A 14,270-nucleotide genomic window follows, 5' to 3' on the forward strand; every position below is an offset into this window, starting at 1 on the left:
AATCCCTCTCTGTTGGTGACTGGCGCCATCTCATGTCGCAAACAAAGCTTTTCTTTGGAAAAATTCGCTGCTAAACCTAAATCACGTTGGGGGAAAGAAAAAAAAAAAAAGGCGAGACGTCGGAAAAAGCCGAAGGAGGCTCCCGGAAAGGTTCGGGTGGTTCCGATTGGGTTCGGGATCTTCCGGAAAAGCGCCCGGCCACGCTCGGCGTCGGCTACCCTTAAGAGGTCCCTCTTTCGGCGAATTCCGAACAGGCTCAGCAGGTCCGCCGGGATTTGCGATTGGCTGGGAGAAGACGCCCTCTCTTGTCTGCTTCGGCGTTTTCCGGAAAGGCTCGGCTCGTTCCGTCCTGGTCGGCGGCGGCTGGAACAGTCGGGAGTCTGGCTTCTTGGTTTGGAGGAGCGGCGGGGTTCGGGGTTCGGGCAATGGCATCCCCATCGCGGAGGCTGCAGACCAAGCCGGTTATCACCTGCCTGAAGAGCGTCCTCCTCATCTACACCTTCATCTTCTGGGTGAGGAAGGGGTCTCTAAGGAACAATGGGAGGTGGGCGGAGAAGGGGGTCCCCTCCCCTAGTAGGAGCAGGGCAAAAGGGGGGGGCGCCTTTGTCTTTCTCTCCTTCCCACCCCCCAAATGTTTCCTTTTGCAAAAAGGGAGGGGGCGCCTTTTGCAAAGAGAAGTGTGTGTGTGGTTGGGGGGGGGTGGACTACATACCCCATCATGCGTAGGTAGCACAGCTCATGATGGGGCTTTTTGGTCCCACCTGCCTGGAGGCAACTCCGGCCATTGGCTTAGCCTTAGCACCTTGTGCAAATATAAAAAAAAGGATGCACAGCAGTTCTTCTACCCCAGCAGTTGCTCAAACTTGGAAACTTGGGAGATGCAGGGACTTCAAGTCCCAGAATCCCTCAGCCAGCGTTTAGCTCATTTGCTTAGGGCAAGGGTGGACAGCTTGGCTGTCTCAGGAATTCTGGGAGTTGAAGTCCACAGGTTGTAAAAGAGCCACAATTGCCCACCCCTGGCTTAGGGCATTGCATGTGATGGGAGCATGCAGCAAACGAGTTTTGCCTTGCGTGCATTTTGCAAACTTAACTCTGCGTCTAATATTTAGATGCGGAGGCTTCTTCCTTCCTTCCCCATTGCCCTGTACTTTGCATTTTCCCTTGCAATTAACGCTTGCAAGCTTGTGGCATTCAACCTTAAGGGCTTGGAAGTTGTGGGAAGGGAACCCAATGTTTGTTGTGGTCCCCCCCGGGAGTCAGGGCTTAAACCAGGGATCTCCAACTTTAGCAACTTTTAAGACTTGTGGACTTCAACTCCCAGAATTCTGGGAATTGAAATCCACAAGTCTTAAAATTGCAAAGGTTGGGGAGACCCCTGGATTAAACGAGGAGTGTGTGAACACTCAAGAGAAGTTGTAGCTTCAGACCTTCCTTTATCCTGCAAACTTTGGAGTTGGAGAATTCTTTCCGACCAGAAAAAAATAATAATAATAATAGAGGAAAGGTTATTGATCTTGTGTAGAAGGTGGTGGTTTTTTTAAGTTCTCTATCTGAGTGAGATAATCTGGGAGTAATCAGGGTTCCAAGTTCAGCCTCTTATTTATTTTTTTTCCCCTCTGCCCTCTTGCCTGATCCAAAGTTGTTGGAACCTTGAAAGTTGAGGAAAGTTTTGTAAACTGAACCCAAGGAGAGACTCGTAGGAATCCTTTTTCCAGAAAAAAAAAACATTTTTTTAATTTTAATTTTATTTGTCAGGCATATATAAGAGAACACGTAAAAGTATAAACATAATTTGAATACATGAAAAGAGTAAGAGTAAAAAGAAATATTAGGACAGGGACTGTCTTGTACAGGGGTCAGCAATCTGTGGCTCCGGAGCCACATGCGGCTCTTTGGGCCCTCTGCTGTGGCTGCCTGTCAGGTGATCCCACCACTGGCTGGCCCCGTCCCTCGCCTTCCCCTTCCAGTCACTCCTTGCCTGGCCTGAGAAGATAAGGGTGACGGCGTGGGATAGAGAAGCGCCTGGGGCAAAGACAGAGATACAGAGAGAAGGGGAGAGAGAGAGACATAGAGAGATACAGAAAGAGAGGGAGAGAGAGGAGGGAGGGAGGGAGGGGAGAGATAGAGAGATGTCAAAAGGGTTTTGTGGTTCCCGGTGTTTTTTAACAACTGGTTCTCTGCCCTAATGACCGGCTGGGTAGGCGTGGCTGGGGTGTGTGTCATGTGATTGGTGGAAGTGAGTGACATCGAGTTGGCCACGCCCACCCAGGTTTTATGACTCCTGGTGTTTTCTTTTCTGTGGGAAATGGGTCCAAATGGCTCTTTGAATGCTTAAGGTTGCAGACCCCTGGTCTTGTAGATGGGCCTCTAAAGACATTCAGGGAAGAGAAGGGAAATTCACGCTGTCCCACTTCTCAAAGGAATGCCTGTATCTTCTTTCTTTTCCCACCTCTTCTTAGATCAGCAATAAAGATACACCGCCTGATGAAACAGACATCCCCAAAACAGAGCAGAGCATCCTGCTGTCTGTCAACACCCACCCACGTCCAAATAGGACACATTGAAATAATATTTCAGAGGGTTTTCTTCAACCCTCAAAAGTCCTCCATGTGCTTAGTTAAACAAATAATAACATTAACGCTTGGTATAAGGTGGAATTTCATCCTTCAAGGAAAGGGCTCAGCTCTGAGACTATAGTAAGGAATAGTTACCCTCTCTCATAGGGGCCAGGCCCAAGGTCTTGTGTCTTTCTACTTTTCTCATTAAAAAGGAAAAAAGTTGCCAGTTTGCTTTGCTGGTGTGTTTTTTTTGGGGGGTGAATAGCAATGTGTGGAATGCAGTGAGTAACCATGTCCTTTCCTTTCAACATTGCTGCTCCAGGCTTTGGATTCAGGTGAGTGTGGTTTTTTTCCCCAGGGAGTAGCAGAATCGGTCTTTTGAACGCAAGGCGCTGTTGTTTTCCTTTGTCTCTTTCCACCGAAGAGAAATGGAAGGGAATCTGTGTACGTGGGAATGGGGGTAGGCGGGGAAGCGAGATCTGGGGTGGGGGGGAAGGGAGGAGAGGAATCCCCAAGGACTTGCCTTTGAAGGACTTGGGGGAAGCTAGTTGCACAATGAGACAAATCCTGAGATATGAAACACTGTGTAGTAGTGGGAAGTAAAAGACAAAACGAAGCTTCATAAAGTAAAGGTAAAGGTTCCCCTTGCGCATATGTGCTAGTCGTTCCCAACTCTAGGGGGCGGTGCTCATCTCCGTTTCAAAGCCGAAGAGCCAGCGCTGTCCGAAGACGTCTCTGTGGTCATGTGGCCGGCATGACTAAATGCCAAAGGCGCACGGAACGCTGTTACATTTCCACCAATGGTGGTCCCTATTTTTCTACTTGCATTTTTTTTACATGCTTTCGAACTGTTAGGTTAGCAGAAGCTGAGATAAGTAACGGGAGCTTCCTATAGGATGGGGAGCGTCGTTGGCCAGAATGTTTTAAAAAGTTAAAGAGTTTTTTAAAAAGTACAACTTCTTTCTGAATCCTTAGCAAGATGATTGGCTCCGTAATTTTGGGAGGAAAAACCATGATGGATTATCGGAGTCAGTTTGGCTTAGTGGTTAAGGCACTAGGCGAGAAACCAGGAGACTTGAGAGTTCTAGTTCCACCTTAAACATGAAAAGCCAGCTAGATGACTTTGGGGCAATCCCCAGGAGACAGTGAGTTCTAGTCCCGCCTTAGCCATCAAAGCCGATTGGTTGACTTTGGGACAAACGCCAGGAGACTGTGCGTTGTAGTCCTGCCTTATACGTTAAAGTCAGCTGAGTGACTTAGGGCCAATCACCAGGAGACAGTGAGTTCTAGTCCCGCCTTAGCCATCAAAGCTGATTGGTTGACTTTGAGACAAACGCCAGGAAACTGTGAGTTGTAGTCCTGCCTTATACGTTAAAGTCGGCTGAGTGACTTAGGGCCAATCACCAAGAGACAGTGAGTTCTAGTCCTGCCTTAGCACAAAGCCAATTGGTTGACTTTGGGACAATCACGAGGAGACAGTGAGTTGTAGTCCCGCCTTAGCCACATGAAAGCCAATTGTGTGGCCTTGGACCGGTCCTCTTTCTCTCTCAGCCCAACTCACCTCACAAGATTGTTGTTGTGAGGAAAATAGACAGAGGAAGGGGTATTACATACGTTTGCCACCTTGAGCTATTTATAAAGTGATGAAGACAGGATATAAACAAGTACTACAGTAAATAAATTGTACCCAGCCACGAATTTTAAGCAGGGACACATACCTTTTAGCTTTTTCTTATCCCATCTCTTCTCAGCCCTGTCAGAAAAAATACCTTGTTTTCCTTGATGGAGTTGGCTGAAATGGCAAAATTGACTACTTTGATTAAAGAAGAGAACATAAGTACTTTTGTTTCCACACGGAGACCGCTTCTGAACTCCGTGCTTGATGTGGAAAAGAATGAAACTGGGGTTTCACAGATCAAACAGATAGATCTTTATAGAAATGGCTTGTTCATATTATTATGAAAAAGCAAAAACTTGTGATCTGATGTTAATGCCTTATTTTACTGTAACAGAGAGAGTCGGAAGTCAATACTTCTTTTTCTTTCTTTCTTTCTTTCTTTCTTTCTTTCTTTCTTTCTTTCTTTCTTTCTTTCTTTTTTTTTCTTATCTTTCCTCAATTCTCTTTCCCCTTCCCGCTGCTCCTTTTCAATTTACTTTTGTATTTTGTATTTTACAATACTTTTAGAACTCAGTAAAAATGTTAAACTGGGAAAAATATCTTGTTTTCCTGTGCTAGTAATCTAAGCCAATCCTTGCAACCCGTTCTAGCAATTTATTTGTGAGCTCTGTAAAATCTAATCCAAGGCTGTAGGTTGCCTCCCCTGTGAAGAAGGGTGGATCTCCCCTCCCTCAAAAGTTTCTACATGCATGCTGAGGGGCCCAAGCAGTGATTCTGAATGAAGGGGCATATATGTACTCCTGGGATTAATATGATGATGATGAAGAAGAAGAAGAGTAATAATAATAATAACAACAGTGATACCCATTGTCACTTGGTACCATGTCCTAGAATTTTATACGATACATCAACAAATTGCAGCTTCCTGCAATAACACCAGCGGAACTGCAAAAAACTGCGCTACTTGGAATATCGTACATCTTAAGAAGGTACTTGGTTGATCCCTAGGACGCTGGCAGAAACTCGTATCAACCATTAGCACCAGTCAATGGTATTTATGACACATTTTTAAATGTTCAGTTGACTGAGTTTCATGTTTAATGAATAAAGTAAATAATAATAATAATAATAACAATAATAATAACAACAACAACAGTATACCTTAACAGTTCCTAGGTCCTTGGTTAGGACTCGAGCTGCTGAGCTATTAACCAGCCTCAAAGGCTGTGAATCTCACTAAAGATTAACCAATAATAATAATAATAATAATAATAATAATAATAATAATAATAATAATAATAATAACACCACCGTGTTTCCCCAAAAATAAGACTGTGTCTTATATTAATTTTTTTCTCTAAAAGATGCATTAGGGCTTATTTTCTGGTTAGGTCTTATTTTAGGAAAAATATGGTACTAAATGCATCCATCTGGCTGACAATCTTAACTGGGGTTTATTTTGGGGGTAGGGCTCAGAGGTGGGTTTCAGCAGATTCTGACCAGTTCTGGAGAACCAGTAGTGGAAATTTTGAGTAGTTCGGAGAACCGGTAATAAAAATTCTGACTGGCCCCACCCCCATCTATTTTCTGCCTCCCACGTCCCAGCTGATCGGGAGGAAATGGGGATTTTGCAGTAACTTCCCCTGGATTGGGGAGGGAATGGAGATTTTACAGTATCCTTCCCCTGGAGTGAGGTGTGAATGGAGATTTTACAGTATCCTTCCCCTGCCACGCCCATCAAGCCATGCTATACCCACCAAGCCACACCCACAGAACCGTTAGTAAAAATTTTTGAAACCCACCGCTAGTAGGGCTTATATTTCGAGCATCCTGAAAAATTATACTAGGACTTATTTTCTGGTTGGGTCTTATTTTTGGGGAAACAGGGTAATAATAATTCTTTATTGGCCAAGTGTGATTGGACACACAAGGAATTTGTCTTCGGTGCATAAGCTCTCAGTGTACATAAAAAATACATTCATTAAGAATCATTATCACAATGCTTAGTGATAGTCATAGAATACTAAATAAGCAATCAAAATCAAACTAGGAAACTTAAACAAAACAATATAAATTGTAAAGATACAAGCAACAAGTTTATAGTTTTTAAGTAGGAGGAGATAGGTAATAAAAAGGATGAGAAGAAGAATAGTAGTACAGCCTTAGTAAATAGTTTGATAGAGTTGTGGGAATTAGTTGTTTAGCAGAGTGATGGCATTCGGGGAAAAACTGTCCTTGTGTCTAGTTGTTCTGCTTTGCAATGCTCTATCACGTCGTTTTGAGGGCAGAAGTTGAAGCAATTTATGTCCAGGATGCGAGGGGTCTGTAGATATTTTCACAGCCCTTTTTGACTTGTGCAGTATACACGTTCTCAATGGAAGGCAGGTTGTTTTTTCTGCAGTTCTAATTATCCATTGAAGTCTGTGTCTGTCTTGTTGCAGAGCCAAACCAGACAGTGGTTGACAGCTTTGGTAACTCAGGTCGAAGCAGAGCTGATCTGCATCAATGCAAGGGTAGCACAGAATCACAGAGAATTCTGGTTAAGGAAAACAGCTTGCTTGTCTGCAGGGAAAGATCTCCTGAAATGCTGCTCTTTTGACTCACCCATTTATTTCTTCTACCTTTCCAGTTCACTGGCATCATCCTGCTAGGCGTTGGCATTTGGGGCAAGGTGAGCCTGGAAGTCTACTTTTTCCTGCTGAATGAGAAGGCCAGCAATGTTCCTTACGTCCTGATCGGGGCAGGGTTGGTGGTCGCTCTGCTCGGCACCTTTGGCTGTTTTGCCACCTGTCGCGGAAGCACGTGGATGCTGAAACTGGTAATTGTTTCAAATAGCCTTTTTTTTTTTGATGGAAAGGCAAGTAACTGGTTGGGATTTGCAATTTCAGCCCAGTTTAAAAATGAAGATGCATGCATGTTAGCGTTGGCATGGTGACGCAGTGGTTAGAATGCGGTACTGCAGGCTATTTCTGCTGACTGCCGGATATCGGCAGTTTGAATCTTACCAGGCTCAAAGTTGACTCAGCCAACCATTCATCTGAGGTGGGTAAAATGAGGATCCAGATTGTTGGGGGCAATAGGCTGACTCTGTAAACTGCTTAGAGAGGGCCGTAAAGCACTGTGAAGCGGTATATATGTAAGTCTAAGTGCTACTGCTATTGCTAATGATATGTGGGAAAGACCAGGCCAAGAGACACAAGGGAATGGTTAGATAAGGGATAGCATAGCCTGCAGATGGATAGTAAACAGTGCACTGTAAAGCACAGTGAAGCGGTATAGAAGTCTTAAGTACTCTTCCTTCCTTCCTTTCTTTCCTTTCTTCCTCGGTGCCGAAAAGATTCTCCCATCATTGGTATAGGGTCTTCTGTTTAAACAGGCAGTTGGACTAGAAGACTTCCAGGTTTCCCTTCCAGCTGTATTCTGATTAATCATTGAGGGTCATTTTTGATGTTCTTCATTCCTTTTTTTTCTGTCCACAGTATGCCATGTTCTTAACCCTCATCTTCCTTGTGGTGCTGGTGGCTGCCATTCTGGGTTTTGTCTTCAGGCATGAGGTGCGTGCTGTGTCTTCGATAATTTGCTGTTTTAGTGGGGTAAAAATGGAATTTCCTGTTATTTTTTCCTCAGGAAGTTTGCAAGTAGGATCCTCTTTTGTTTTCTTTGAAAACTCGAGCTTGCCAAACAGCCGAGATTCCTGAAAAATCCTTCCAGTAAAGGTCATTTCATTCAAATTTGATCTCCCATTTTTTTAAATTTAAGAAATTCCATTCGTTTATTTAGCTGGAATGAGGTGGTGTATAATTTCATAGTAAATGTCTTTGAGGATGGGAGTGTGTGTAAAATTGCCCTTAAGTTGTCCGAAACGTCTCTTAGGTTTTATAAAACTTTGGCATGAGTTTCCAAACGAGTCTACCTGACTTGTGACTGACATTTTTGCACAGCCAATTTAGGATGGTGGTGTTGTGTGTAGAAGCTGTTTGAGTCCATACCGAAACACGGATTGTAATGGAAATCCTTCCAATTCTCAATTCTTTGTATTTTTAGCATCAACATGGCTTAATGTGCCAAAATGCATTTAGAAAAACATCTGCTTTGGCATTTTTGCTGTATAAAAATATGTGCGGATTCCCAGTATTTTTTTTAAAAAAAATACAATTTAACACAAGAAGGTTGAAACCGACAGAAAATTACCACCTCTCATATGAACCGTATCTTGAAAGTGGCATTTTTCTATTTCTGCAAAGTCTTTTCTAAGAATCTGCCATTCAGGGGTTCGCTGCTGGGGGTTCGCTGCTGGGGGTTCGCAGGGGTTTGGGAGAACCTCTAGCTAAGATTCTGTGCAGTTCTGAGAAACCCCCCAAATCCCACTCCTGGCTGGCCCCACTCCGCCCCGCCCCTCTCCTCTCACGAGTCCCCACGCGGCCCGTTTTGGATGCATGTAAATGCAAGGCACGCGTGGAGGTGAAAAATGGGCCTATCGGAAGTTTGGGAAGGCTGGAAACAGGCCCATTTCTGGCCTCCGGAGCCTGGGGAGGCTGTTTTTACCCTCTCGGAGGCTAGATGAAAACCTCTGGAGCCTGGGGAGGGCAAAAACGCCTCCCTGCCCGCTGTGGTGCAGTAGGCCGACTAGGCCACGCCCAGCATGGCGATGCCCAGCCAGCAACAGGTCAGAGAAGCCCTTGCTAAAATTTTTGAAGCCCACCCCTGCTACCATTCTGATATGTTATCAGGCCTTTTCATTCCTTGCATCTCCCGTTAGCTTTGAATTCATTCAAATGGCTGGAGGTGTCTTTTGAGCAGGTGACAGCCTCACCTGTACATGATGGAACGTTCTCCTTTTCCTTAAAGATAAAGGATAGTTTTAAGAAAAACTATGAAAATGCTGTGATGCGTTACAATGGGACCAGAGACGACCCCAGCAAAGCAATCGATGACATCCAGAAAACAGTGAGTGGAAACCTTGTATTTTTCTCTGTGTTTGCTATAACTTACATACTTAAGGTTTGTTATAATGTATAAACTTATAGCTTGTTCCGTCCCTGAAACACTTTGAGATGGGGGTCAAGGGAACTCCCTAAATAAATCTTTTTTTTTTATTAAAAAGTTTTACAGAAGGTTTACATATTTATTCCCCCCCTTCCCTACCACCCCCACCCCCTCCCCTCCCTTACCCCCACCACCCCTCCCCCAACCCCTTCCCCTTTCCATCCGTCCACCTCCCCGCCCTCTTACCAGAACAAATTACAGGGTATAACATTCAACAAACATAATCCATCCTAATCTAAATAATTATAACATTCAGCATCTCTTATTCCTTCAATTCCCTAATTATCCTGCTAACTTAATTACCTAAAAACACACCAAATATCTACATATTTATTCATAACCTATCTGCAACTTCTTATTCCGGTATTTACTTTGGATATAATCTATCCATCTTCTCCAGTCCCTTAAGTATCTTTCATTTGAATGTTCCTTCAGGTACACCGAGATTTTTGCCATCTCCGCTAGGTTTGTTACTTTCATTGTCCATTCTTGGATTGTAGATAAATTTTGCTTCTTCCAATATTGTGCCACCAACAATCTTGCTGCAGTTATTAAATTCAAAATCAAATTAGTCTCTGTAACTGTACAATCTGTAACTATACCCAGCAGAAACAACTGTGGTGTAAATTTTAACCTCTTTTTAAGAATATTTTGTAAAATAAATAAATCTTGAAAAGTAGGAGAAGCAAAATTTTGAACTCTGGTGAAATTTGACGTTTATCTATGGCAGTGATGGCTAACTTTTTTGTTGTTGTGGGCCGAAAGTGCGCACCCACGGCCACACCCATAATGCAATGCGCATGCGACCCCCCCCTCCTGCGTCCCTCCCCCTTGCGCATGCGATCCCCGCACCCCGTTTTGGGCCTCATAGGCCTCCCTGCAGCCTCCTGGGAGCAAAAATGCACCAGACCTCTCCACATCCCATTTTGGGCCTAGAATAGAATAGAAATAGAATGGAATGGACGGAAGGGATCTTGGAGGTCTTCTAGTCCAACCCCCTGCTTAGGCAGGAAACCCCATACCACTTCGGACAAATGGTTAACAACCTCTTCTTCGGTACCTTCGAGACCGACTTCTGCCACCAATAGCCTCCCACCGGCCAGTTCGCTCCCACAGAGAGGGTCTCCTCAGGGTGCCATCGGCCAAGTTATGTTGGCTGGCAACACCCAGGGGGAGGGTCTTCTCTGTCGGAGCCCTAGCCCTGTGGAATGAACTGCCCCTGGAAATGCGTTAGATCTCCGACCTCTGGGTATTTCGTTGTGCACTCAAGACCCTGTTGTTCCGACAGGCTGGGCTATCAACATAACAATTTTAAATTGGGTTTTAAATTCCTGGGGTTTTAAATTGAGCCAAATTCATTCATTTAATAATTTTAAACTATTTTAACTGATGTTGTCTTGTGTTTTTAGTAGGCTGTACACCGCCCTGAGTCCTTCGGGAGAAGGGCGGTATAGAAATAAAATTTATTCTATTCTATTCTATTCTATTCTATTCTATTCTATTCTATTCTATTCTATTCTATTCTATTCTATTCTATTCTATTCTTATAAACTTCCAGTGTTGGAGCATTTACAACTTCTGGAGGCAAGTAGTTCCACAAGTAGTTTAATATTAAAGGGTGTTTGAGGTTAACGTGGAACACTTCCAAGCCAGATCTAGAAAAGAAAACCCTTTCCAAGTTAGAGCCCTTCTTGAAAGATCTGCAATAGGCTACTCGGATATTGGGGCGTCCCATATTTGGATGGCATAGTTTGCATGTCTTGCCATGGTCATCTCATGCTCCCTTTTGCTTTTGCCCAGTTGCACTGCTGTGGTGTAGAGAATTTCACGGACTGGAAAACGAGCGACTACTTCAAAGAAAAAGGGATTCCCATCAGTTGCTGCAAAGCTTTGGAGAACTGTACAGATGTTGACTTGAAGAACGTCACCAGAGCAGGAGACAAAGTTTACGAACGTGTAAGTTCATAAGGCCTGCTGACCTTTCTAGGCTTCTCTAGAACAGGGGTCTGAAACCTTAAACACTCGAAAGAGCCATTTGGACCCATTTCCCACAGAAAAGAAAACACCGGGAGCCACAAAACCTGGGTGAGTGGGGCCAACTCAACGTCATTCACTCCCACACAATCACATGACACACACCCCAGCCATGCCTACTTTTGTGCTCGGCCGGGGGAGGGGAGTGCACATTTGGCCCCGCCGACGAGGGAAGAGAAAGGCCAGGCTTGGGGGATGGCCCTCACCCCACAAGATTGATTGATTGATTGATTGATTGATTGATTGATTGATTGATTGATTTTTCAAATTTATATGCCGCCCTTCTCCCGTAGGACTCGGGGTGGCTCACAAAATAAAAACAACACAACAATCCAAGTGCTAAAATTAGTCAATTAAAAACCCCAGACAATTAAAAAACCTCCCAGCAGATAAGGGAATTTGCTGAAAAAGCCATGTCTTCAGCTCGGCGCGGAAAGTGCGGAGGTCAGGGCCATCCGGAGCCCGGTGGGTAACCCATTCCAGAGGGTCGGTGCGGCCACAGAGAACGCCCTCATCCTGGGGGCCGTCAGCTGACATTGTCTGGCCGACGGCACCTGGAGGAGGGCAATCCTATGTGAGCGCACTGGGCGGTGGGAGGCCGGTAGGAGATGGTCCTGCAAATACCCCGGGCCCATGCCATGATCCGCCCCCCCGTTCTCTCCCAGCCCTCTTTGCTGGGTACAGCAAATGTACCACAACGAAGGCAGAATCCTGTTGCTGTGCAAAGGCAAGTACAGGGGTGCCTTGCTCCCGCACTAAGGCTCCGCCCATCGCCACCGCCGCGACAGGGCGACAACTCTTTCATCCCTTTCCGCAACAGTGCGCCGCGGCAGAGGGGTGAAAGAGCTGCATGCGGCTCAGGAGCTGCGGGTTGCCAATACCCACTCTAGAATGTGGAAACCTGGAACACGGGCCGATTCTTCCAAATTTTGGTTTCCTGGCAAGCTGATTAATGGTAGCTTTAAAAAAAAAAAAAACTAACTAACTGAGAAATAAATGAAAATAACTAGATGAAGCCACTCACAAAGTTAAACAATGAAAGAGTTTTCAATGAAAGATAAAAGGTGGAGAATTGGTTCCCTATTGCACCTTTGACTCTTCCATTGATACCATGATGTCACCAGTTTGGCCTTCTTTCCTGGGCTGCAATGAAGGTGCCCACCCTTGCATGAATGAAGACATGGCTTGTTGTAACAGAGTTTATTGATAAGCCGTGATGGACAGCTCCTACCTGGTGCTGTGTCATAAGACATCGTCTGTTAGTCCAAGGGCCACATTAGGCCAAAAGAAGGTCTATGGAGATTCTCAGTCATCCAGGTCATGGTTGTCCCAAAGGTGCTTTTTCAAGAGGCACCTGGACTTCCTGGTTTTTATTTGAAGACGTTTCGCTTATCATCCAAAAAGCTTCTTCAGCTATGACTGGATGGTGGGGAATGGAAGGAATGGAATCCAGTCAGAGCTGAAGAAGCTTCTTGGATGAGAAGCGAAATGTCTTGAAAGAAAAACCAGAAATTCCAGTTGCCTCTTGAAAAAGCATTTTTGGGTGACTACAGAAGGTCTGTACTTCCAAGAGGCGTAGAGGCAGGATGTGTTTTTAGGGAGGTTTCAAAACTGTTAAGGCATAACATGATGGTCTTGACTAGAAGGAATGAAACTGGGACTTCCCTAAATTTCATCCTCACCAGTTTCATTGCTTCTATGTCTGTGAAATTTTGAAGCCATGATGTTCTTCTTCTGCCTGGACCTCGTTTGCCTTCAATCTTTCCTTTGGAGGATTGAGTCTCCATGATCATACTGTATTATGGACCACAATGTGAGATAACACAGAGTGTGTGTGGCATGGAATGCAAACCTTGGATTGTGAGTCGGTCCTGGCCTTTACTTCCTGTTGAGCTGAAAAAGGAGCAGGTCTTGGTTGCTAATCCTTCCAAAGTCCACTGTACTAAAAGCGACAGCGTTGCACAAATATTGACACAACCTGGAAGACCTTTGCAAGTCTCCCGTCCGATTAAAAGAAATTGGCCTACGGTTTTTGATGAAAGTTAAAGTCAAGTCAAGGTTGAAATGGACTTGGGTGTGTTTTTGGTTCCTTGTGAAAAGGCCTCTCCTTTGGTGGCTCTTGTTTCCCTCTGCAGGGTTGTTTTAGCCTGGTGATACAAACCATGGACTCTGAGATGGGCATTGTGGCTGGGATCTCCTTCGGCACTGCTTGTTTCCAGGTGAGTCTTCCTTAAGAACCGTGTAGGTGGACCTTCATCTGGCCTAACGCCTGTATCTTTTCCCCCTCCCTTTGATCTTTTGATTACCCTGCTAGCAAAGTTGCATGGAGACCCTTGGCCAACTTGCTCCGTTAAGATTCTGTTTCTTCTTCTTGAGCAGTGCCAACATCTGGCTTCTGGCCAGGAACCAGGGGTGGGATTCAAAAATTTTAGCAATCGGTTCTCTTTCCGGTTGCTGGGTGGGCGTGGCCAGGGTGGGCATGGCCTACTCAGCCTCCTGCACCATGGCTGGGTGGGGGGCGGAGCATTTTCGCCCTTCCCAAGCTCGGGAGGCTTTCCTCGATCCTCCAGGAGGGTGAAAACAGCCTCCCCCAGGATCTGGAGGCCGGAAATGGGCCGGTTTCCAGACTTCTGGGAGTCCTGTTTTTCGCCCTCCCCAGATTCCCAAGGCTTTCCTTGAGCCTCTGGGAGGGTGAAAACGGCCTCCTCCAAGCTCTGGAGGTCCTCTGGAGGCTGAAAACGGGCCCATTTTCGGACTTCCAGAACTTCCAAGAGGCTCGTTTTTTGCCCTCCCAGAGCCTCCGCATAGGCGCTGCACTTACCTGGCATCCAAAATGGGCCACGTGGTGACTCCTGGGAGGGGCGGGGCCAGACAGTCCTTGCAACTACCAGTTTGGCGAAAAAGTGATGGTGAATCCCACCCCTGCTAGGAACCCCTTAAAAATATAGCAATTTAACATTTAAATATAGTTCTTAATTCAAATAATGCTATTTAATACAGTTTCCCAATTATTT

The 14,270-nt window shown here is 45.2% G+C and overlaps 1 protein-coding gene across 3 annotated transcripts in view; it reads left to right on the forward strand.

Annotated features, from left to right (window-relative positions):
- The first annotated feature begins 357 nt into the window (after positions 1–357).
- Positions 358–14,270, forward strand: part of TSPAN6 (tetraspanin 6) — a 62,217-nt gene continuing 48,304 nt past the window's right edge. For all 3 annotated transcript variants that reach the window (XM_070951864.1, XM_070951862.1, XM_070951863.1), the window contains exons 1-6: positions 358–512; positions 6,806–6,994; positions 7,656–7,730; positions 9,025–9,123; positions 11,023–11,178; positions 13,392–13,475. In XM_070951864.1, the coding sequence (XP_070807965.1) occupies positions 426–512; positions 6,806–6,994; positions 7,656–7,730; positions 9,025–9,123; positions 11,023–11,178; positions 13,392–13,475 (690 nt within the window). In that variant the 5' untranslated portion in view covers positions 358–425. The remainder of the gene's footprint in view (positions 513–6,805; positions 6,995–7,655; positions 7,731–9,024; positions 9,124–11,022; positions 11,179–13,391; positions 13,476–14,270) is intronic.

Source organism: Pituophis catenifer, unplaced genomic scaffold (genome assembly GCF_029215685.1).
Source record: "Pituophis catenifer annectens isolate HBS135680 unplaced genomic scaffold, rPitCat1.0.hap2 SCAF_11, whole genome shotgun sequence".
Lineage (NCBI taxonomy): Eukaryota > Metazoa > Chordata > Lepidosauria > Squamata > Colubridae > Pituophis > Pituophis catenifer.